Source organism: Chlamydotis macqueenii, chromosome 3, assembly GCF_036417535.1.
Source record: "Chlamydotis macqueenii isolate bChlMac1 chromosome 3, bChlMac1.mat, whole genome shotgun sequence".
Lineage (NCBI taxonomy): Eukaryota > Metazoa > Chordata > Aves > Otidiformes > Otididae > Chlamydotis > Chlamydotis macqueenii.
In genome coordinates, this window is record NC_141558.1 from 120,049,336 (window position 1) to 120,073,207 (window position 23,872).

At 39.0% G+C, this 23,872-nt stretch overlaps 1 protein-coding gene across 9 annotated transcripts in view; it reads right to left on the reverse strand.

The window, feature by feature from the left end:
- MACROD2 (mono-ADP ribosylhydrolase 2) overlaps positions 1-23,872 on the reverse strand; it is a 924,269-nt gene that overhangs the window by 876,696 nt on the left and 23,701 nt on the right. For all 9 annotated transcript variants that reach the window (XM_086743837.1, XM_086743836.1, XM_086743834.1 and 6 more), the window contains one exon: positions 23,465-23,569. In XM_086743837.1, coding sequence (XP_086599963.1) covers positions 23,465-23,569 — 105 coding nt within the window. The remainder of the gene's footprint in view (positions 1-23,464; positions 23,570-23,872) is intronic.

Genomic DNA, 23,872 nt, shown 5'->3' on the forward strand with positions numbered 1-23,872 from the left:
CTCCATTGGATCAGTCTTAAAAAGAACAGAAATATGAGCATCATCTTTGAGTTGGGAATGCTATGTGCAATGTCTAAAACCAAAATAAACCCTAAAGTAACACACACACCAACAGCTGAAACTGAGTGTATTTCATTGCCTTCTGATGTCAAAATTAGAAAAAACTCAATGTACCAACACGTAAGACCATAGGCACTATGACCACACGGGTATCAATGCAGCAAATAAAGCCTCAGTCTAAAGCCTTCTTAGGGCTCCCTGCCAATCCTGTAAATCTAAATTTCACCAATTAACAGAAAGCAAATGATGGGGATGATGTTAAAACAAGGTCCATACTACAAAACATGCAAGAACTGCTTTCTCAGCTACACGTACTCTAAAGCCTCCTAAATAACAATTCTTCCCTTCACATGGCAAACAAACTTGATTTGAATCTTGACCATATTTACTGAAATTCATGTGGCAAATCACTTCCATATTTTCATTTTATTTTTTTTAAATACCAAAAAGCAAGAGGCACTGACTCCTCTCCATTCTTCAGCCCATGTAATGGTTTGCAAAACATCAGCCTGAAGAACAAAAGCCATGTGAATAGGGGGAGGAAGGATGAGATCACATCTGAAACCCACTAAGCTAATGTGTTTGGTTTTTTTTAATATAGTCTCTAAAACTGTATTTTAGCTCTTACCATCATTAAAACAATGCTGGTAGGAATTGTAGTACAGTCTGCCATGTCAGTACATTAACCGTTAAGGTTATGTATTTAAAGAGTTATTGGTTTAATTCAACCACTTGCTTGCCATCTGCTAGTTACTTGTGGTTTATGCATTTTAATTATTCTGGAGACTTCCAAGATCTCTACTTTTTAATAACCTTCTGTCACATTCTCAGTTATCAAAACACTCAGAAAACAGCTTAGGTTTTGGGCAAACATTACATAAAACACAGATAAAGACAACACACAGGTTACTGTCCATTGCTCAGGTAGTTGAAACTGTTCCCTGTCTCCTTCCTTCCAATCTTTTTTTTTTTAATTCGTGATAAAGATATTACCATACTTCTGCCCTTATGTTCAGTTTTTTCCAGAAGCACTTAAGCCTAGTTTCTTCTGACTTCTGCTTTCATAATCTGTTCTTTAAAATGACAAAAGTTTATATAATGGAAAGATTAAACCAAAAATAAAGTTACATAACTATGAAGATGCAGACAGAACAGCTGAAGAGTAATATTAATAGCCAAAACCAGAGACCTCAGCTTAGTTTTCCAGCAGTAACTTTTCAAGTTATAAAAATATATTCTAACCTTTAGGAAGAACAATCATGGATGTATATTACTTCATAATGTTACTGAACATTAGCCTCTAGTGATACCACACCATATCAGAAAAATCGGTAAAGTAAAATACATATACAACACAGAGGAAAGCAGAAGCATTTGCAAGAGCATCCTTTTTCTAGATGGTCCATGGGGAAAAGCAGCTTTGGCGAGTATCAGTTCAGGCAAGACACAGGTATTTGAGAAACCCAAGTTAAGACAAATGGCGAGCCTGCACTGCTTCCAGTACCTTCCAATGTTATATTGGTGAGTTTTATAAAGCAATCACTCATCATTTCATATATGCATAATGAAGAAGATTATTGCATTGTGGAAGAAAGCCACGAGCAAAAAGTTGGACAACCATCTAGTCATATAGATTGTACATTTATATACAGCATGACTATGCAAGAGAGGTTTAAAAAGCACTTTCTCTCTAGCTTCATCCATAATGCATCCAAAGACCTTTTTAAAAAGAAGCCAGGATTACATACAGATACATCTCCTCCTCAGCTCCTAAAACAATGCAGGAAATAAAGATACTCACTACAGAATCCCCATAGTTAAATTAGTTTCATGTAGTTTCATGATTTAAAACCAAATGCTGCACTTCTAACCACACAAAACAAAAAGATCTTAAAACACAAAAGTAGTGATCAAGAATTTTATCAAAAGTAACTATGAACTAGTTTAAGTTATAAATTCTCAGAGTAAAGCACAATACACAAGGCATTCACAGAGGCCAAGACACATGAACCAGCTGACAATCAAGAGAGCACAAACATCAGGCTTTAAAACTAGGTTTAATTCTGTGCTGTATCCAGAAGCACTTAAAGACTCAAAGAAATCAGTCTCTGCATTTCCCATATATTTCACAAAACAGCAGTCCTCTGTTCCTATCCCTTCACATGGGGAGGCTGTGACCCTACTCCGCAAGTACCAGAGACAATCAGAAAGCTGCCTGGGTACTTTGCAGTGAATTACAGAAGCACATGTGCTAACCAGTCCTTGTCACGGGAGCAGCTTCCATCAGCATGGGAAAAGCATACCTGAAGAGGAAGATCCAAGTGTTTTTAAAAACAAAAAAAAAAAAAAAAGCTTCTGTATGGTAGCAGAATTTTTTCCCAAGGTTGTGACTGCCAACATTGTAAAACACAAATAGCGACAATATCTTCATGTAGTCTCAAGGAAAAAAGGGACATGACTTTTTCAGTCATTCAAGTAATAAAGTATTTTAAACTTATTAAAACTACTTTTCCTGTAAGCACAGCCATATATAGGTACCTGGAAGGTATTTCCAACACTGCTTGAAAGAGACCTTGACAACATCTTTTGCAGGTCACCAGATAAAACTTCTCCCATGCAACAAAATAACAGGATACCTTCAGAAAATCTTAACTCTATTTTCTCATTGTAGCCAGTGCTCCAGCACAAAGTAACCAAGCACTAAGTCCTCAGTGCTTTTATTTTTCAAGTGGCTTCCCTACAGCAAGACATTGCTCTGCAGCACGTAGAGGAGAGGGACGGAGATGTGCGTGTGATTACAGATCGCTCTTCACAGAGACAAGTAAAGGGGATCTGTGTTTCAGCTTGAGCAAGGTAGCTAACAAAACATAAGACAACTTTTGTTCCTAAGGGGGTCCAGAAGGCAGCACAAGCACATCTCATCCACCATCAACAACTTGGACAATGGAGAAAGAGGAGGGAAGTTTCTGATGCACAACGAAAGCATCTGCCCCTAACCTTCATTGAAAGTCAATGGGATTTCACCTCCTGATTCTCATTACAGCTTTTGAAAGTCTCCCCTTTTGTCCTTCCACTGCAGACCACAGATGAAAGCAAAAGCATTTCTGTTTGAGACAGACAGCAGCCACTTCAGTTAAGGCTGACCAGGAAAAATGTGAGTTTCACTTCTATCTTGACTTGGCGTTTTTCTGTTTGCACAGTATGGATTAGCCGATGGGCAATAACCAAACTATAGCAGAGCCCACAGTTGCGATCAATCTGTTCTGAAATACAAACATGACCTTCCTCACTAGCTGCAACCTGGAAGCTTTGAGGATTTTTCATCATAAACCAGTAGATATTTATTTGTTCAAGTGCTGGTATGAAACCTGAAGAGCATCTTTACTGTTTACCAGTAGTAAACAAAAACTCCACTTTATTTCTCAGTGTGAAATACTCAATACTTACACTGAAATAGTCAGTGATAAAAACCATCATGTAAGTGTACATAACGTCACTTAAAAACTATCTTTTGACATCTGAGTACTGAAAGCTCAAGAGTTTTCATGATGAAACAAGACATGTAATTTAAGTACTACAGTTACTGGTTTGGCACTGTTTGAAGGCCCATCTCCTTTATAATCATTTTTTAATCTCAAAATTCCAACCAAAAAAATTACAAAATGGCACCGTGCAGTTTCTGCTTCAAAAGTCTTACTTCCTACCTGGTACTAGCAGCCCTAAATAAACCCAAACCAAACAAGAAAGCTATTAGAAACTTTAGTGCCTTCATAAACAGATATTCACATTCATTTTAATTCTTCCATGATAAACAATAAAGACCTTCTGTTTTAGAAAAGGTGACTTAGTAGCTTTTTCCACCAAATTTCCTTGTTAAAAACAGGATTAAATAACTGGGGAGCAGCAGAAACCAATCCCCATAAGCATACTGAAAAACAAGTCATCCAGGATAGCATAACAAGCTAATCCATGACTTCTTTGATTTGTTTGCTTGTTCAGGGACTTGTGGGTTTTAGTGATTAACATAAGGTTTCTCGATACCGTTAGCAACCCAGACTGGCAAGTGCAGTTTGTCATGGCAGAGTTTTGAAAGTGAATTTGAAAAAAGAAATCTTGCAATCCACTGTGAGCTTTGAAAGAAAATACTCTAGTCTTAACTGTTCTGTGTACACAGAAACAAGGTAATACTTTCTCCTACACACCCTGTACTAGATTAAAATGCTGTGGCAAATAATGTATGTGTGGATGTGGATGCACATCTTTATTTTAATGGTTGCTTATTAATGCACCCAACAGCAGATCCCCAACAGGTACCACATTCAGCTCACTCACAGTCACTTGGATATTCCTGTTTCTAGGAATACAGCACACTGTTTCACATCACTGCCTTGCTTGGCTTTAAGTACCAGAGTACGTATATATAAATATACACACCACTCCATGACATCCCAAACAGCTACATGTTGCTGAAATAATTGAACTGTCAGTCATTACAAGGCAACCTGTGAACATAAAAGGAAAAAAATACTTAGAGAAGGCGGAATTCGCTTGTGACATCTATTCCTACAAGTGAAGAATAGTTCCGGACATCATTGCTATCAGAAATAAGCACAGAAGCTTTTCTTTCATATTTTATGCAAACTTAAACTTATTCCTGATGACAGGGGCAGAGAGGGGAAATGAACCTGTCCTGAGAAGCCAAAGTAGTTTAGTTTTTAAGAATGAGAGATCCCCACTCCAAAATACTATCAAGAGGAAGAAATGCCTTACTGGCTAAGACTAATGGTCTATCTAGCCCAAGATTTTCTCCCTGATGGGAGCAACAGGGGACGATGTTCAGGAAGAACACGTCAGCCTGCCAAGTGCCTGCGTGGTCCCTTCCCTCTGCATCCATAACTGCTCCATTAAGGATGTTAGAGCCTACATTTATGTCCAGTCCTTTTACTATCCATTTATGATCCGTTGACTATGAATCTGTCTAATCACTTTTACAATAAAAATATTCAGAGGTTGAGAAGTTTAACACTGAAGTTACCTCTGTTCTTCTGAAAGGCTGAGGGCAGCCAGCCCTCCCTCCCACAGGGAGGGCAAAACAGAGCCATTTGGTAAAAAGTTGGTCCAGGAATTTTACAGCAATAGCAGAAAAAAATTTAACACACATTTTGCATTAAGAAAATTGGCTTTTAGATGCAGCTGCTCAATGCCAGAGCCCACATCCACAAACACAGGACAGCACACCATGGTCAAACAGTGCCTTTCTTCTGCAGAGGCAAGGGGAGCACCAAACAGACACGGGAAAAACTGCCACAGCCAAGCAGTGGATAACTCTCTCACTAGGGTAACACACAAAGACACCATCGAGTCTAATACACTTATAACAACTTCTTCATTGTTAATAAATACTAAGACTATTTTACCAAAAAATGAAGTACAACAATTGCACTTCCTTGCTTTTTCTCAATGTGCAAGTATATTTTCCTCTAATAAATATGTTTTGTTAGTTTTTAACACTACACATTGGCCACTCGAGTCATCTCCAGAGAAGTTTCATAAACTGACATTCTGGTCAGACAGGTTGCCTTCCTCACAGTTTGAGGCAACAAATTGCTAAACCCCAGCTTAGTGAGCACCTGCTATAACTACAAGTTATCCCGATCCCACAGGGTTCGTTAGAGTCGCTTTAGATTGCCTTTCCAGTCTGGTTAAATAAGTCTTCTCTGTAGTTGGTGTTGAAAGCTTGTTGTGAACAGTTAGATATATAAGCTCACTACAAAGGTAAGCTCTACGACAACAAAAATTCACAGGAAAGAAAACAGTGTCATTTCATAATTGTGCTTAGACATTATTACTAGAATTACACATAGACGCTATAAAGTCAAAGCAAGTCTTACACAACCTGTTTGATCTCATGTGTACAATTTTAATATATGAAAAATATCTTGGTAACATAGTTCATAGCCATAAAGCACCTCTTTGCAACATGCAATATCCACTAAACATTTTTTACTTCCTATGACTAATACGCAAAGTCAATTTAACGCAATACCTTTCATAAAATAGAGTTCAGAAATCCAAAAGCACAGAAAGTCAACTGACATCCAACTCCAATTCATGCTTTCAAGCTTGTCTCCTCAATACTCCGCATTATACTCATCCACAACAGATATCACATAGTAAAATGTGAGTATACTGAGAAGTACCACTTCAAAGCTGCTCAGGGCAGCAGTTCTTTAGGAACATATTTATAGTGTATGCTCATTATATATAGCTTTATCCCTCTCACAAAAAACCTACTACTGATAGTGAGTAGAGGCTCTCCATTCTTGAAAGTACTGTAATTATTTTTTGAATGATTACATATCAGTATTTGCATGAGGGAGGAATACACTTAGCAGGATAAAAAAAAATATCCAGTTTCAGGACAGTTACACCACTTAAAACCGGCAAACTCATTACTATCTTCATGACCAACAGCTCATTCAACAGAATTTCTAAGGTCAATTGTATTTGGCACGTGAAAGATTAAGAACACTTTAGAAACTTCAATATTCTATCAGAGTTGACATTCTATGAATCTGCGTTTGTTCTCCTGAATCTTGTACACTTGTTTTAAACACACAGAATGACTCAAAGCAGCTTTTCTGAAACAGAAAGTCTAAATCTGCCTCCTGATGGGGTTTCCTCATAAGAATTCCTCCCCACAAGTGAAATAAAATAACAAAGGAAAAGGCAGGCATAGACAAAAAGACTAGTGGGTAGAGCTGGCGAGACAGGTAACTCCATGCTGGGGCCAGAATACACCAGCTGACATGTTAAAATAGACATGCAAAAGGTAAACATACAAAGACTAGAAGGTTCTTGGAGCTCTTTTTATTATAACAGCTGCAAACACATAGCTGTTAGCATTACTGATTGAGAAAAAATTGGTTTATTTCAAGTAGCAGCTAAGCAACCTTTGACCACCGTAAGACCTGACAACTTTAATTACTTTTAGCTTAAAATGGAACCAAACTTGGCTTTGGCATCTCTCCAAATAATTTTATCCCAGACTGCTCTCTGTTGCTAGCAAAGCATTGCAGTATAATTACTTTAATCTCTTCATAGGCATGTTCCATTTGCTAGCTTTCCAAGGGCATTTACAACCTTAACATATAGCTCAAAAATTAAAAAAATTCTCACATTAATGAAGCAAAAATTAACAAGGACTTACCCCTCACTAGCCTAAATAGGGAATTTTTTTTTTTTGAAAGTTGGTGTGCCAAACCTATGCTGATCATGTTCCACTAAAGACACTGGACAAAATAGCTCTGTGCATTCTATGAACAGTGAAGCTGCTAGACCTGTTTGAAGGGCTGGGGTTTTTTCCCCCCAGGTTTAGCTTGTATCATTCTAGACAAGAAAATGACCATCTGGCACGAATTCCAGACATATTAGCAGCTGTAACTACTTCCAGATTAAACAATGTTATCACAGTGCCATAAAACACTAACTCCACTTAAAGACTCTGCTGGTCTGATTTGGCCACTTCATACACATGTTCAACGGAGACTGAAAATAGCCCGACAACCTGGTTTTGCATAAAGTCAAAATTATCAGAGGGGGCAGGAAAGGAGACCCTTCAGCAGAGTACTTTTTCCTAGCTGTCCTAAATCCACGCTCGTATTTCTCACAGTTTTCTGTTAAGTTGCACAAGATGGCCTGGCCACTTCACAGAATGAGTTACAAGATTAGTACAGGAGCACACAACAGCACACCAGTAGCCTGATGCTAGTAACCACTGGTAATCTTGTGTGTATAGGGATGCTCAGATAGACTTTGCCCTTGTATTAGGTTGCCTTCCAGTAGAGCATTAAGCCACAAGTAGAAGTTTCTCATTTGTTTCATTCTTTGCAGAATGTATAGGTATAGACATGTATACATAGCAGTGCTTTTTCTTAGCTGGCTTTTGGTTTCAGAAAGCTATGACTTTAAAAACACACATTTACTTACACAGAAGACAGGTTAATCTCACACTTCAGATGGAAGGCAATTGTCCTTCGTTTCTGTATGAAGCCTCACAACTTTAGCCCTGTCCCTTTGAAAGCTGCTCCCTGCACAGCTGAGCTTTTATTCTCACAGCAGAAAATCACAGTATGCCCGCAGAGGAGAATTGTCAACTGTGATCTTCATCCAAGAAGAAAAGACAACATTATGGATTTCCCACTATATTTCAGAGCGCAATTTTCATCAGAGGATGAACTTAATCAAAATAAGACAGGACAGCAGAAGTAATAAAAAGTCTTTTAATTACATTTCTACAGTTTTGGATTTGTCCTCAAGCTAGACATCCAGACTGCCTCAGCCTTCACCAAAAATATGAAAAGAATTCAACTGTACAAAGTTTTCCTGACCAAGCAGAAAAGCACTGAATGTCAAAAAAAATTTACTACTTTCAATCTGTGCATCTCTACCAAAGAGTAACTTGCAGGAGCATGGAAAACAGACCACATTTATTATTAAAAGGCAGAAGTAAGGCTTTTTGATAAAGAACATTAATAAATTTCCAAGCATCACATACACCCTGTGCTTTCTTCCATACACAGCTCTTTACAGCAGATCTGCATTTTCCTCCCCACATTCACCACCACAAAGCTAAAAAGCCTGACTTCATAAACATTACTGCACAGCATCTATAAAAGGTTTAATTAAATGCTGTTGACATCAACTCTGTATAAGCCATCAGCATGGCAACCTCACACGGGCTCCTTATTCAGCAAAATAAGGTGGCCGTAGGGACATTCTAATGCTTAACAGCAAGATGCTCTCCTGGGGCACCCAGGTACCACGCTAACAAGCCACCAGGTCATTCTTTGGTAGGGAAGCAGGGTGTAACACAGAAAATAGCAGGGGAATTCGCTTAAGTTGCCCAGGCGACAGCAAAGCAACATGATGAAAAATTCAGTCACCCAGTGGCGGGGAAAGCACTGGGGCGAGCTCACAGCCAGTCCAGGCGGCGCAGGGCTGGGCTTGCAGCACACTCTAGCGATCTGAAGCCTCTACGATAAAAAATGAATAAATTCAGTGCTGCACTTACTGAAAAAAACCTGAAGAGCAGTAATTTGAACTCTGTCTCCACTTATAAAACATTTGATGCTTGTCAGAAGGCAAAGGATAGACCACTGCTGGTCTGGGATCACTGACCTTTTGCTCTCAATATAATGAGAAGGTAACTGTGGTTATTATACAGCTTGCCATTTCTTTGGATCAGATTTAAACATTGAGAGTTAATCATTTATGAGCTATGGCTTTGCACTTTGTCTTACTGGCTGAGAACCAACGCGCAGACAGCATTGTACCTGCACACAGAGGCCACAGCGGCATATGCAGCACACAAGCTCCAGGATTGCACCAGGACACTCCCCTGCAGCCTCCAGATTCAAGAGATCGTCTCACACTGTGGCATCTTCTCTCAGTTTCTAGGTTACAAGTACAGTCTGCACTGTAAAACATAACTGAAGATCAGCAGCTTTTTTACAGGTGGTTTGGTATCATAGATGGAGAACGTCTGTTACTGTAACAAGCAGTCTGTTTGCAATACCAAAACCAACTAAAATAGAGGCTACTTCCTCCCTCCATCACTACATGTAACCATTTCACAATTACTTTCCACACACTATTAACAAAAAAACCCTATTTACATATAGTTGCAAGCTAGATTGCTTCACTAAGGTTGGAAAGGTGAAAGAAATTTCACCAAATGGCTGACTTGCCCAGGACAATCTTGGGTTGGCAGCTTCCAGAGGACGAGTTAAAGCACAGACCCCTCTCAGAGTAGTGTTAATTGGTTTTATTGCAAAGAAGCTTCAATTGTAGAAGCTTCAATGCTGTACAATTACAGTCCCAACCCACACCACCCTGGTCAAGTGACCCTATCCTGCTCCCTCCCACTCACATCTTTAGCACACCCAAACATTCCCTCATCTTCTCATAAATAAAAAGCATCCATGTCTTCACATCCTACAGTCTTATTGATCAAACTTCACAACCTGTAGGCATTCCTTATCATTAAGAGTTGGGTCCACGGAGCTGCAAGATGACCTTCAATAATTCAATTTCATCCAATCACTAACAATTTATTCTGCACATGCCCACCTGCATTTCAGTGCCAACTTCCTTCTCCCACTGATTGGGAACACTTTGGCTTTATTTCTCCCCTTTCCATTTTCCTCAGTGTTCTCTGGGCCTTCATTTCTCCTCTTCCTACTTCAATTTCTTCAAATATATTTTATTTAAAGAAGCTCTTCCAATCATTCTGCCATGTCTATAGTTGTTGTTCTTGCTCTTAATGCAACCATGAATTATAGGTAAACTCAAAATACACATGCATTTCACACGATTTCAAATATTCTTCCCATATTCTTCCCACAGTGACTCTGCAGAACCATTACACCAAAACACGTAGAAGTGCATTTGGTACACTTGGTAGTACCGTTTCAGTCGGGAATATATATTAAACTCTCCAGAGTGATTTTTCAAGTTTCAGACTGTTAAGAACATCATGACTACAGCAAGTACTTACAATGGATCATTGTACTTACTAATGAACAAAGCCTGTTGAAACACCAAACTACATGATTATTGCTTAATTTCTAGATGTGGATACACCTTATTGCCTCTGTACAGACTACACTTTGAAGCTGAAATAATGAACTACAGTGATTAGAGAGCAGCTTTTAAAGAGAACAAAAATTAGTGCCTTTTTATTAAAAACTAGGGAAAAAACTTCCATGAGAAATAGCTCTTTAACACATATTTTTTCAAGACTTGTTTATGTCCTTAAATTATGTCTGAACAAACCTTCCAAGGTGAACATGACCACACCTACACCAGAATTCAAGAACTTCTGCAGCTTTTTCCAGGTTCAAGGCGTAAACTCAAATCCAGTGACACAGCTGCCTTATTTAAAAATCAGCATTTTCATAAAAATTGCAAGCTATTATATACAATGCAGGTATTAAGCTTCAGAAGAATAATGTATTGGCACTGAAAAGAGTCACCCATGCACTCTGAAAAGCAAACATTTTGGACAAAGGAGAAGAAAAATGCTTTGAAAGTACCAGATTCAGATTTACAGTTCTTAAGATGAAATAGTTCACATGACTTGAGAATGGAAATCCTACATCCATTAACACATCAGCTTCTCTCAGTAAGGCTTTCAAAAGAAAAGAGTGAGCCACTAGTTATATTAGTATAAGAAAAAAAATCCATAAGTATTCTTTTCAGACAATGTCTTTCCATTCCATTCTTGCATCAGCTATCTTCACATATGCATGCCTATTACGTGGCAGGAAGTTTAACTATGCTACTATACAGAAAAAGAAATGAGCATTTAAAAGATGATTTAATTGAAAGAAATATTATATAAACTTCTGTAATATAAAAACAGCACTTTCACATGTGCACCCCTGGAGTTGTATTAACACATTTACCTCAGTCTTGCTAAAAATTAGCCCATTCTGGGATACCTGGACCAATTTGTACAAGAGTTGAATTAAAAGCCTAGGGCTATTCAACAACTGTTGTTTTTTCTGGTTTATATGCACATTTTTCTTCTTACCTAATTCATTGATTCCTTATATGCACTCACAAGAGGTACATTGCAAGGAAACAGAATTCAGGATCATAACTCCAAACTATTCAGTCTCACTAATTTTATAGTATTTACCTTCAGTATTTGTACTGTGCCAAGCAGACTGCTGATGGTGCAGACTATTTACCTATCTGGGAAAAAAAAAACCCACACTGGAAACTGCACCTAAATTAAAAAAAAAAAATCAACAGAACACAATGAGTGCAAATCCACACCCGTATTACATGTTGCATAGGCACTGAGAATGAAATACTATGCTAAAAGTGTATAAACATCAACTAAAAAAAAAACAACAAGCTAAAGCAAAAAAAAAAGCCAATTCATAAACTGATTTCAAAGCCAGAAAACACCCAAAATTCCACTTAACATTAAATCATCCTCCATTTCACCAGACCAATGCCAAATTGGCAGTACTGTACTCATGCCAGGAGTGAAGAAAAATCAGCCCCAAGCTAGAACAGGAAAATATGAATCAAATTATATATTTAGCAAGACTATACAAGAACGTCTAACAGAAAAATCAAAGCCAAAGCAATATTTTTATGGAATGTTGCATTGGACCAAGGAATTTAAAAAAATAATTCCTTGATCCAATTAGAGACCATGTTGAGTAAGAAAGACTACTTAGTTTGCACAGATTCAAGATGTCTTCCCCTCCTTTTCCTACAGCTTGGGATCTTGAGGCCATGTCCTTCCCCTACTCCCACAAGCAGACACTTAGATAGAGCTCCAGGCTCCCCATCTCACGGCTGGATCCTTTTGCACTGAGGAGTGGTGCACCTTCTGCACCAAACTCAGGGCACACCTGCTTTGATTCCTCCTCCCCTTCAACAAAAAAAGGAAAGTAAATTAATAAGTAATTAATAAGTCCATCAATGCCACTGATAAATGTGATCCATGTTCCCAGCCAGGGACAGGTAATAATACACTTCAGTTTTCAATTCGATCAAAGCAGAAGAGTAGTAAACTTTTCACTCCATGTCCTGACTAAAAAAGGAACATGCCCTAGCTTAGCTCCATCATGCCTGCACCAGCAAATTGACTTAATTGTCAAGAGGGGATTATGAAATATGAAGTGACTCCAGCAGCGCTCAGGGGAGACTCCCGAGGCAGTGTCTATAGCAAAGACACTAAGGAGCCATCCATCTCACTCACCCCCAGGCAAAGCAGAACAGCCTTGGATCTCAAAGAGGCAGACAAAGAACAAAACTCAGCTTTTCTGGATGATTAGTGCTGGACCTAAATAAGAAAAAGTGGTTTTAAATACATCAGTACAGCTTTCCTGACGGCTGCTGCCCATGGCTGCTGAAACTAAAAAGGTTGAAGGTCATGATGTGAGACACCAATGTGCTGTTATGAGGCTGCATCTGGTAACAGCTTTCTACGGAGAAAAAGCAACATCGTGTATGCTTCCTGTCTTGCATCCCTCTCCCTGAGAAGGATAAGGGTGGAAACGGAGGTCGCAGCCAACACAAGCTGCTCTGCTGGGTGCTAGCCACTAGAGGATGGGAGAGGAGAGGAACATAGAGATGTTGCTAAGCTGTACTTTGTCTCAAATCCTGTTTGGAGTCTGGTCATGCCAGTATGAAGGAAGATGAGAAGCCAGATGTAACTCAGCCCCTGGGACATGGGCACTAAGAAAGAAGTAGGGAATCAAATGTTATGCCGTGTTTTTGATAAAAGTATGTAACAGAAATACTCCCACCAGGAAAACACCCTTTGTGCTGTCTGTCAGGGGATTCACTTTGGAGTTTAAGAAACAGTTATTATTTTAATCTGATCTCTTACTGGTGTTGGGCACTAGTCTGAACCAGAGTTGCAGCCTCTGAAGTTGTAAATCCCTGACCAAAAGAGCCTTAGGGCTCTAACTCTGACCAAAACAGTAAGTTGGGCCTCCTAAGCAGCTTCTTTTTTGCCAGAAATGAGGCACGAGGTAGAGAAATCACCCTGTGGCCAAACAGTTCTAATGCTCATCACTCAGCTCTCTCAAATGCTGGGTTTTGTCATCTAGTAGCAAAAAAAATAACCCCAAACCACTATAATTCGCTGGGTTAGAGCCGAGGTTAGAACTGCTGGAAAGCAAAGCTCTGCTATGACACAAGGCAAAAATCATCTGGCCTCCAGCATTTGGAGATGCCTCCACCCAAAGAATCAAAGGAAAACTAAGGACTGTTGTATCCACCCTTCCCCCAAGGCAGATGCAGGTGTTTTATTTAAAGTAACAGTCAACCTAAAATGAAAATTGTCACAGAACCTCAGAAATAAGAGGTCATGCATAAATTCTGGATTTCCATTACTTTTTCCTGATATAGTTCAGCGAACTCCGCAGGGAAAAATCAACCATTTTTCACTGACTGACTATTCTGGAAGTCATTATAAAATTAATTTTAATTTCAGAAAGAGTAATATCAACACTCAAATTTGCAGAAATTCAAAACTAGTCAAGTAGTGACCTGGACCATACTGCCCAGCATAATCACTTCAAACTGGACTGAAACCCACAGGATGAAAAACAGTTTCTCTGAAAGAGGCTATACACCACAAATTCTTAGAAGTGCAAAAGAAACAGGCTGCCAGTTACTATTACCTAGCATATCAAGTCACTGGGAAGACTTACATTCCTCTGTAACCTGGTTTGATGGAGTTGAAAGCAATACTATCTCTTTCTTAAATAAAAAGTTTTTACATGACAAGAGTACAGTTCTCTTGAAAAAGCAATATGGTTCACACCTCAAATTTAAAAAGCATTTTTAACATGGATTTGCAATGCCAAGCATTCTAAATACAAATCAAATATAGCTGGCAGAACCATCTTTTTGAGACAGCCTACAACTAGGCATACCAGATATTAACTTTTTTTTGTTTGTCACTCTACAGGAGCCAACTTTAAAACACAAAACAAAGGTCCCCCAGAGACACTTAAGTGATTTGTGTTGTACACCAGATCAAAGTTACTGCAGCATAGACACACAAGTGACAAAAGAGAAGGATCAGTACTCCTAAGAAGTTTTCTGAATCTTTTTTTTTCCCCACAAATTTCAACTACTCAAACACAATAGGCAATAAAAGCCCCAGGCTTCAAGGCATCACTGCTGAAACCATCTAAGAACAAGGGCCATTACAACATAGCTCCTACAAGAGCCAACTAATCTCTTCTTTATGAGACCACCTACACTCCAGCACAGCTCAGGGGAGACACTGCGAAGTTCCAAATAGGTCCTCTGCAGCCATGAGGCCAGTATTTGGGTCATGGTGCCCCAAAGGAGGAAGGAACAATACCACCCATGTCCCCTCTTGGCCATTCAAGCAGGAGAAACCTTGAATGTTCTTGTCACCTCTGAGTGTATCAGAGATGTATGGGAGCAGCAGTAGCTCATCACCCCACTGTTGTGAAGAAAGCATAGGGCTCTGCAGCATCTTCAATACTATAATTAAAACAATTCCCACATACATCCAAACAACACAGCATGTTCCTGAAACAACTCTGAACAGCAGCATATAAACACACAAGTGTCTATTACTTCACATGATGCAAACAACACTTGCCATTGTGCTTGATTAACAAGCAAAGACCGCTTTCGCAAGCCTCCACCATGCTTTGATGTATCTTTAGTTGCCATTACTAATTTTTATGACTGTGACAGAAGGTCACAAAGGGGTTTGGAGTCCAGATTTTTAAAGCCACGTCATACCCTTAAGACTAATTTTTAAGCAAGAGATTCTGAATTCTAAAAGAAAGCAACTTCTGGTTTTGCAACAGAAATGTTCTTTTGTTAGGAAAGTCCATTTCTAACAGCCACAGGTCAAAACAAAACCTAAACTACATTTCACAGTCCATAATTATGTAACAAGTAATTGAAACTATGTTTCAAGTGACTAAGATTTCTGACAAGCTTCTCCAAAAACTGCAGCAAATGGCAAAACGCCAGGCAAATCTGAAATCATAACAGAGTGGAAAATACAGCATCAGCCTTCTATTCAGCAGCTAAGAGAACTGAGCAAAAGCAATGCCTCCTGCCAAAGGAGAAGGAAGAAGAGACAGACAGGGTTAGAGAGACTGCTACACAACAGCATTTTTGAACATCAACTCTCAGTACTATTTTGGTAAGTATGTCAGTTTGTGTCTAGCAAGTTAGATGACATACAGCTAAAGTTTACTTGCTTGAATTTCAGTAGACCTTCCCCTATTCAACACTCAGCTGGATATATTTAATGGGATTATGTTTTGCATAGTAATTCTAACTCCCATGCTAACCTTGCTGTATTGCTTACACTAAAGAGATCATGTTGAGCCAGTATCTGTGCAAACCCAGAATAATCCAGTGCATTCCAGTGTGCTTATAGCCACAGTATAAATGTAGGAAAGAACACATGTACACCTAGAGAAGTACAAGGGTGCAACATTCACACTACACAGATAGTCCCAGCCTACCACCCATTGACAAGATTTTGTAGGTCTTCTCTAATGTCCTAATGCTTTTCGATTACTGGAAGCTTGACTAGTTTGTGGGGTTTTCTAAATGCAAAAGCTTGTAAAAGCATCATGTTGCATGCCTGTCTTGACTGAGAACATACTGTGGCAGCTACTGGCTTAAAAAAAAAAGCACCACAATCTTTCAGATAATCCCCTACAAGTCCTGATTAAAAGTAGATTTAATATTATGAAATTAAGCATAATTGTTCAAGACTACCTTGGGAGTACACCCCACTGCTCCATCAGTACACTCAAGATGACAGTTGCACTGTCAGACATAGGATGAGACAGGCTGAAAGCAAGGTCTTTCCTAAATATATTCTTCTATGAAGTAAAACAGATGCTTACAGTTCTTCCAAACCATGTCTGTCTCCAGTTCTATTTCAAGCACCCACTAAACACATAGTGAAATGGAGTAGATGATAGTAAGTATGAGCCATATCGATAGCCCATCCAACAAGCAGTTGTAGAACACATGCATTTTGTTTCCTCTGCTTAAGTCATTATGATTTTATGCCCAGGAAAATTAAGGTATACAGGCAAAAACTGGCTTCATCATAAGAGTGGCACTATTGCCACCTGCTGTCAGAAAGTATTCGTGGCATCCCACACCACACACTTCACAACCTCGAGAAGTTAGTTTTTTTAAAATCCAACTTTGCAGGTGTTTTGGCTCTGTTACTAGTTCTCTAAAAAGGGCACCCACCAAAACGATCCAGGGTAAGCATGGTATGAAGGATCAATAATCACGTTGGTCTAACGGTTAGCAAAGTCCACATTACAGTCCTGGAATACAAGAAAGAAGCTCTACTAACAGGAGCAAGGATTTTAAGCTACCACCTCCTCAAACCACAGAGGATAAGATAAAGCAGTTTCAGAGCACAGAGAAGATGACACAGTGAAAGGCCTAACATTTCACAGCCTGTTATATTCCTCTTAATGACTGAACACTGCTACAAAACTGGATCTCCAGCAGAGCCCACACAGCTCTGTCTGCCCTGCTTGCAATAGGTACAGCCCCTGGTTTTAGGGAGAAAAAGTGTGCTAAGTTTGAATGACCAAGCACAAACTTAAGAAGCAAAGAGATCAAGCGAAAGCACCAACTACAATACAGTGAGTTTCTTCTAAACCTGACAAGTCACAAGCGGTGCAAGTAGTGTCCTCCCACACACTCCTTTTCTATTCCAGAGTGTCAAAGTTACTTTAAATGTTTTAATTGTATTTATAAAGCAGTCTGGTTTTGTTTTTTTATTAAAAAGAATATTAGCAACACATGGTTTATATAGACAACTCTTGCCCCAGGGAGCCTAGGAATAATCAGAGACAATAAATGGATTCAACAATGGATGCACAAAGAATGAGAACATATTGGTCTAGGTAAAACACAGTGGCCTGAAAGCATCAACACTGATGAAGATCAGATTGTGAAATAAATCCATACGCCATAAACCATCAGATTAGATTAGGCTACTAAAATGTCTGCCTTGCCCATTTGATGTTAGATTCTGAGACTATGCTGAATCCAGTCAGATGAGATAGCTAGGCACGTAACTTTGTGTCAGGATATTTAATTGAATCATAGAATGGTTTGGATTGGAAGGCACCTTCAAAGATCATCTAGTTCAACCCCATTGCCATAGTCAGGGAAATCTTTCACCACACCAGGTTGCTCAAAGTCCCACCCAACTGGACCTTGAACATTTCCAAACATGGGGCATCCACAACTTCCCTGGGCAACCCGTTCTAAGTATTCAGATATTAGATGCCCTGTGCTCTCATCTCATCCTACTCGGACTTCTATGCCAGTGTGGAACAACATGGAAAGTCAAATAGCATTGCTCTGAACCTCAGCTTGCTGTGTGTCTGGTGCCTCAGTCCACAATCTGTTAGTTCAAGTAGCCTTTTGAGTGCATTGCTCCAATAGAGAGTACATTTTCGTCTCTACTGCTTTCTTATGGCTTCTCAGTAAGCCATTGAACACTCACATCCCACTGCTTGTTAACATGAAGTGCCTGTTTGCCATAACTGGCCATATGGCAGGCTGATTAGCAGAACTTTCCCCACAGGCATGCAAGGTTTAGGTCTTCATTCCATCACCCAAGACCCTCAGCTTGCAGACACAACACGTGATTCAGCAGAATGCCCAGGCCCATGTCTGAGGCACAGACCCATCCAGAAGTCGTCTCTGCTAGCTAAACACAGCTGTAAGCACGCTGGGGGAATGAACATATCAGCATACTGAAAACATTTCACCACAATTAATTCCCCCCCGCCAAAGCACCCCAGAACACTGAAAAAAAGTTTATTCCTGCCATGTGTCTGTAGCACTGCCGATCCTTTTTTTGTTGTTGTTCTGAAGTTCACAATTATACTAATTATACCTGGGATATTTTTAAGTACGTTGTGACTGTACTTGCTGCAGTACAATTCCAAATTAGTTTCCTCAATTGTAAGCCTTAATAATTTGCTCATTCTTAGAGCAAATGGTGTTTGACCAAGACAGCAGCTGAAGTAATGCACCTAAATTAAACTGCACATCTAGCTGTAGTTTTTCTTTGGTTTCATTCTCTTGATCACTGTCACTTTTACAAATTTTTGGTTTTCATCCAATGAGTATTACACTAGAGGGAATAACTACACTGAAATCAGATTAGACAAAAAGGAGAGGGCAAGTTTAACCATGTCTTCAAGCCATGCTTGAAGTATTTTCCACAGAAAACAGTAATAAAAACTCACCAAATGTCATGATTGAGAATGACCAATTCCCTCAACTATTAGCATTGACTTTTCTGATGAATAAGTGGGGACTATATATAAAATTAGTCTGGGGCTTTACACAAGTGTAATTGCACCAACTGTAAACTAACTTGAGAAACCTTTGATTGATTAACACCACAGTCTACTTACACTAAAGATTAAAACCAAATTAACAACAATTTGTTAGCATTATTGGTTGTATTCCTAAAGGAAATTACAGCAGTGTAAGTTACATTGGCAGATGCCAGATGACTCCATGCAAGAGATCTCAATACAAGTTTTCAGTTCTCCTATCTGTACACTGGAGATAAAACATTTAAAATGTGCTTACAAAATATGGTACTAGACATCAAACTTGCTAAGAAGCTCTCCAAGAGCTTCTCACTGAGAAGCATAAGCAACCATTTGTGTTTAGCTTAGTTGAAAAAAATAAACAAAAACATCCATAAAAATAATTGTTAAATATGTTGATAAATGCAAACATTCCATGCAAAAATCCTGTAAGCAACTTAAGGGCATATTTTACATTTTGTTGATTCCACTTCCAATAGCAGGAACATTTGAGATACAGGACTTATTTTTATAGTGAACAAAGAGCTGAAGAAAAACATCAAATAAGCTCCAGAGTAAGAACTACTGGGCACTGTAAAATAAAAAGGAGGAGAGTACATATAGACACAATACTAATTCAAATACCTTCAGAATATTCAGATAGGCCACTTCTGAAGTAATTTCTACTTTAGAAGCTACAAGATGAAAGTTTTGTGCAATAAATTAAGCTGCCAAATGAAATGGATTAGCAATCAGTGAAATTGCCTGATGTCAGATCTGTTCCAGATTAGAATCCATCCTTTCTTCCCACCTGTTCATTAAGCACCAAGTTCAAGGCAACTGCAGTGACTGATTGCACATTTACAAGCTGTTTATGTGGAAAGGCATAGTTCAGCCACTATCTATACTTACACACTCATTTAAGCATAATTCACTGATAATATATTCAGTTCCCAGTTTCAATACATAGTACTTCTACCTTGATGTGTAATTTTGGACTTCAGAAAAAATGGGATTGCTCATAAAATTAAACAATCAGATTATACTTCAAGGTCAAGGCTAAGAAAAGAAGAGCCCAGGAAAAAAAATTCTGTTGCTATCTCCTTTTAAGAAAACTGGAGAAAGATATTGCTGTTGCACTAAAATATTTAAACATGGTTGTGAAGTCATAAACCTGAGGGAGGAAAGGAGTATTTCATTATGAAAGTAGAGAATTAATATGAAAATGGCTATTTCATCCTCTAAGTCAAGTCATAATTGTTTCCCCTCAATCTTGCTCCTAGTGAAAGCTCACTCACAAGCACATTGGTACATGCCTTATCTTAGAACAGGGCCAGTAAGATTTATTAACAGGTAGGCAGTGAACGAATACCCGAGGTCAACAGTGATGAACTGCTGCTTAAGGTCTACCAGCTATAGAGACATACATATCATGCAACTCCTTTATCTACTTCAGATTTAAAAGTTACTGCATGATATAAATAGCAACATGTCCCCCTGTATTTCTTAAAAATGCAGAGAAAATTTAGTATTTACTGCTTAGCTGATACTATAAACATTGCACAACTTATTTCTCAAACCTTACTAAGGCTTTTACTGCTTATTTTCTGTATTTGGAATTGGCTGCTTGAAGCCTAAAAGTCAGCAGAATAAGCACCATGACTGGTGGACTTATTTTTCCCAATAGGTCCTGAAAGTTTCAGTCAGGATCAGTGTTACTACGCCAGACCCACCTAAGCCATAAGAACATCATGCCATACCATCCAAACTTTAAATAAGCAGAGGCAACAGGCAGACTCAATGAGTAACTTTGCCACAACTCAGGACATATGCCACTTATTTTGGCCTGCTACTGAAATAACTGCCAGCAGAAAGACTTGCTCCCAAAATCCATATCATACCTTGGAGAGAGCAGCTCCAAAACAGTAAGATAGAGGGAGCTGGTGAGGTGGAAGGGGTTGGGTATCACACAATCTGGCTTTAGTGTTTCAATATTATCTGAAACTGTTTTTCTCACATAGCCCATTTGGTCCACAGAAATGCTTTCTATCAGCAAATGCTTGCATGAATAAAACTGGTGTTAAAAGAGCTGAAAGGAAAGGGGCAGAGGGACTAAACAACTCCTCCTCTCCTTCCTCAAAAGAAAAAAAAAAAAAAAAACACACCTCAAGCTCAGTTCCCACAGGTTATTTGGAAGTCAGCTAATTGTGGTTATCTGGCTCCCAGGTGCTTGAAGCACTTTTGGCATCAGGATGAAGTGACATCCAGGAATATATAATTTGTTAAAAAGGCCAGTTACCATGGATTTACACAGTAAGTACATGCCTCAGGGACAGCGTTTGTATTCTTAGAGCATAATGCTAAAGGAGCAGAAAGGATCATAGGATATAGGAGTAAAAAGATTTTTGTACAAATCTTAGCTGAATCCTTAAAAAAGGGGGGAAATTAACATAACAGGAGACCTTAGGCAAAACATCAAGCTAAACTAATGCTTGTCTGCAATGCAATGTGTAGCAAGGCAGTTTTAGGGAACCATTCTGGAAGGATAACACATTTACAGGGATAGATAATTGACACAGATTTTAGCAAAACAGCATATCAGCTCCCTTTTTCAGCTACCTTCTTCACACTGCATCTCAGGTTAACTCTCACTCTCTTCAGAAGCCAGAAAATACATCCTCACTCTGAACAGGAACAATTTCAAAGTGGCTGTTTTGATATGGTTGTTTTGACAATAAGCAAAGACAAACTTGTTTTCATAGCTGACCTCTTTCAGCATAAAATATTTGTAAAACATTTTGGAAAGTAATTAACATTCAGTTTGTCTGTTAAAGTCTAAGAGAAATGGGGGTCCTTTTGTAGCAGTGCTCACCAGTACTATCGGTATTTAGCTCCATAAGATCACCATTAACACCTTTGTTAGCCTAACAAAAGAAATTCAGTTACCACTTCAACTGTCTCATTTATATATATGAAATTCAAAGGAGAAACAGAATTCAGAGCATAAGGTAAGCTACTAAATTTAACAGAAGTGGTTGTGTAGTGTAGCTCAGAAAAACTTGGCCATCCTCTGAACAGAGTCACCCTGTCAGCTGGATGCCCAAAGGAGGATACCACTGTATAAAGTCAGCACTACAGGCAAGTCACCACACATTCTCACACCCCTGTTTAATCAAGTAAAACCATTTGCGTCTCATTTACCCCTCACAGGTAGAAATTAGGCTTGTATCCAGTTTTGGAGACTATTTGAACCACCTGGCACTCTTCCACAGCCCCAGAATTTATCACACTGTTCCCTTCACTTAAGGGAATAGTATTTTGTTGTTTGTGTAAGTCACTGTAAATTAAAGCATTCAAACTGTATTTTCCTGTGGCTTTATCATACAGCAAGTCATGTACGAATTACCAGAGGTAATTAATGGAATTCCTAAATTCAGAAAGTCTCAAAGGAGTCTCTTCCTTCCCTCATCCTGGCAGTTGCAAGCCTTGGGTTAGGGAGAGTGTCAGTCATTAACATTCGGAGTACCCAAAAGGCATTATGTATCTTTATGAAAATTAATCAGTACTCCTAATAATTAAGGACAATAGCAGTCAAATACTAGGAGGGGAAAAGTTTTCAGCCTCAAGACACACAAACCATATTCTTTTCCAAGTGGGGAGTGCAGGCAAGGTTTGGCTGGGGCATGTGTGCAGGGGGAAACCATCCCAGAGTGAGTCTTTCCTAACCAATCAAATTAGCTTATTATAACCCAAAGCATAAAGAAATCAATTGCATAGGCATTTCCCCCTTCCTTTTTTGTCACAAAAAGATGCTATTCGCTTAAGTTGCATACACGGAGACAGGGTTACTAAGTGAGAAGAGGTACTAAAACTAAATCCATCCCTGGAAACATTCAAGGCATTCTGGGCTCTGAGCAACCTGACCTGCTTAAAGATGTCCCTGCTCCTTGCAGGGGGTTGGACTAGATGGCCTTTGAATGTCCCTTCCAACCCAAACCATTCTATGATTCTATTTAGAACTCTGTAGGTCAAACCAAAAATTTGAAAGATAATTTCCCTACAAGAAAGCAAGTATTCCAGACACAAAACAGAAAGTCTGTTTTCCTATCACCTTACTGTTAGAGTTACCTAGCACACAAATGGCTTAATTTACAAAAACAGACCGGAATGTACTGCAGTAGCTTAGTATCAAAATTCAGCCTTCTATAGCATCAAGTGTGAAGTCTCAGCTTCTCAAGTCAAAAAGACAGATCCAAGATCTTTGGTTTCTTCCCTTGGTGACCAAGCTGTTAAAAGTTTCACCATAATCCTTGTCACAGTAAAGGCACACAGGATGAACAGATGCAATATAGAGAAACTGGGAAAAAAAATGTAGCTTCCAACAGATTTCCACAGGACGTACCAATTCCATGCAACTTTTCAAAGTTCAAACTTGTAACCGTGGCACTACAGAATTTTTAAGACACAACAACGTAAAACATTTTGCCACTTACCAGCATTAACGATGGCATCAACCTCAAGCTGTGTAATGTCACCTTTATAGAGAGAAACTTTCTCGCTCAGACTTTTCCCTTGCAGATCTTCTTTAGCTTTTTCACCTGCAAAGCAAGAAAGCAGTAAAATCAGATTACAAACATGGGTCTGAGGTCACTATTTACAAGTCCGGAGCAGGCATCAGCAGCTCCAGCTACACTATTGCTGTCAGACAGCAGCATCTTTCGGTTTTGCCTCGAGAGGGCACCAGTAACCCACAAAGACAGCAGCATCTCCCTAAAATCACACTACTTGCTTTCTGTTTTCAAATACAAGCTCCTATAAAGCACTAATTCCCTGCCCATATACCACTAGATTTAAAAACTATGTGAACAAGCATTTTTTGGAGCTAGAGCTATCAAATATTT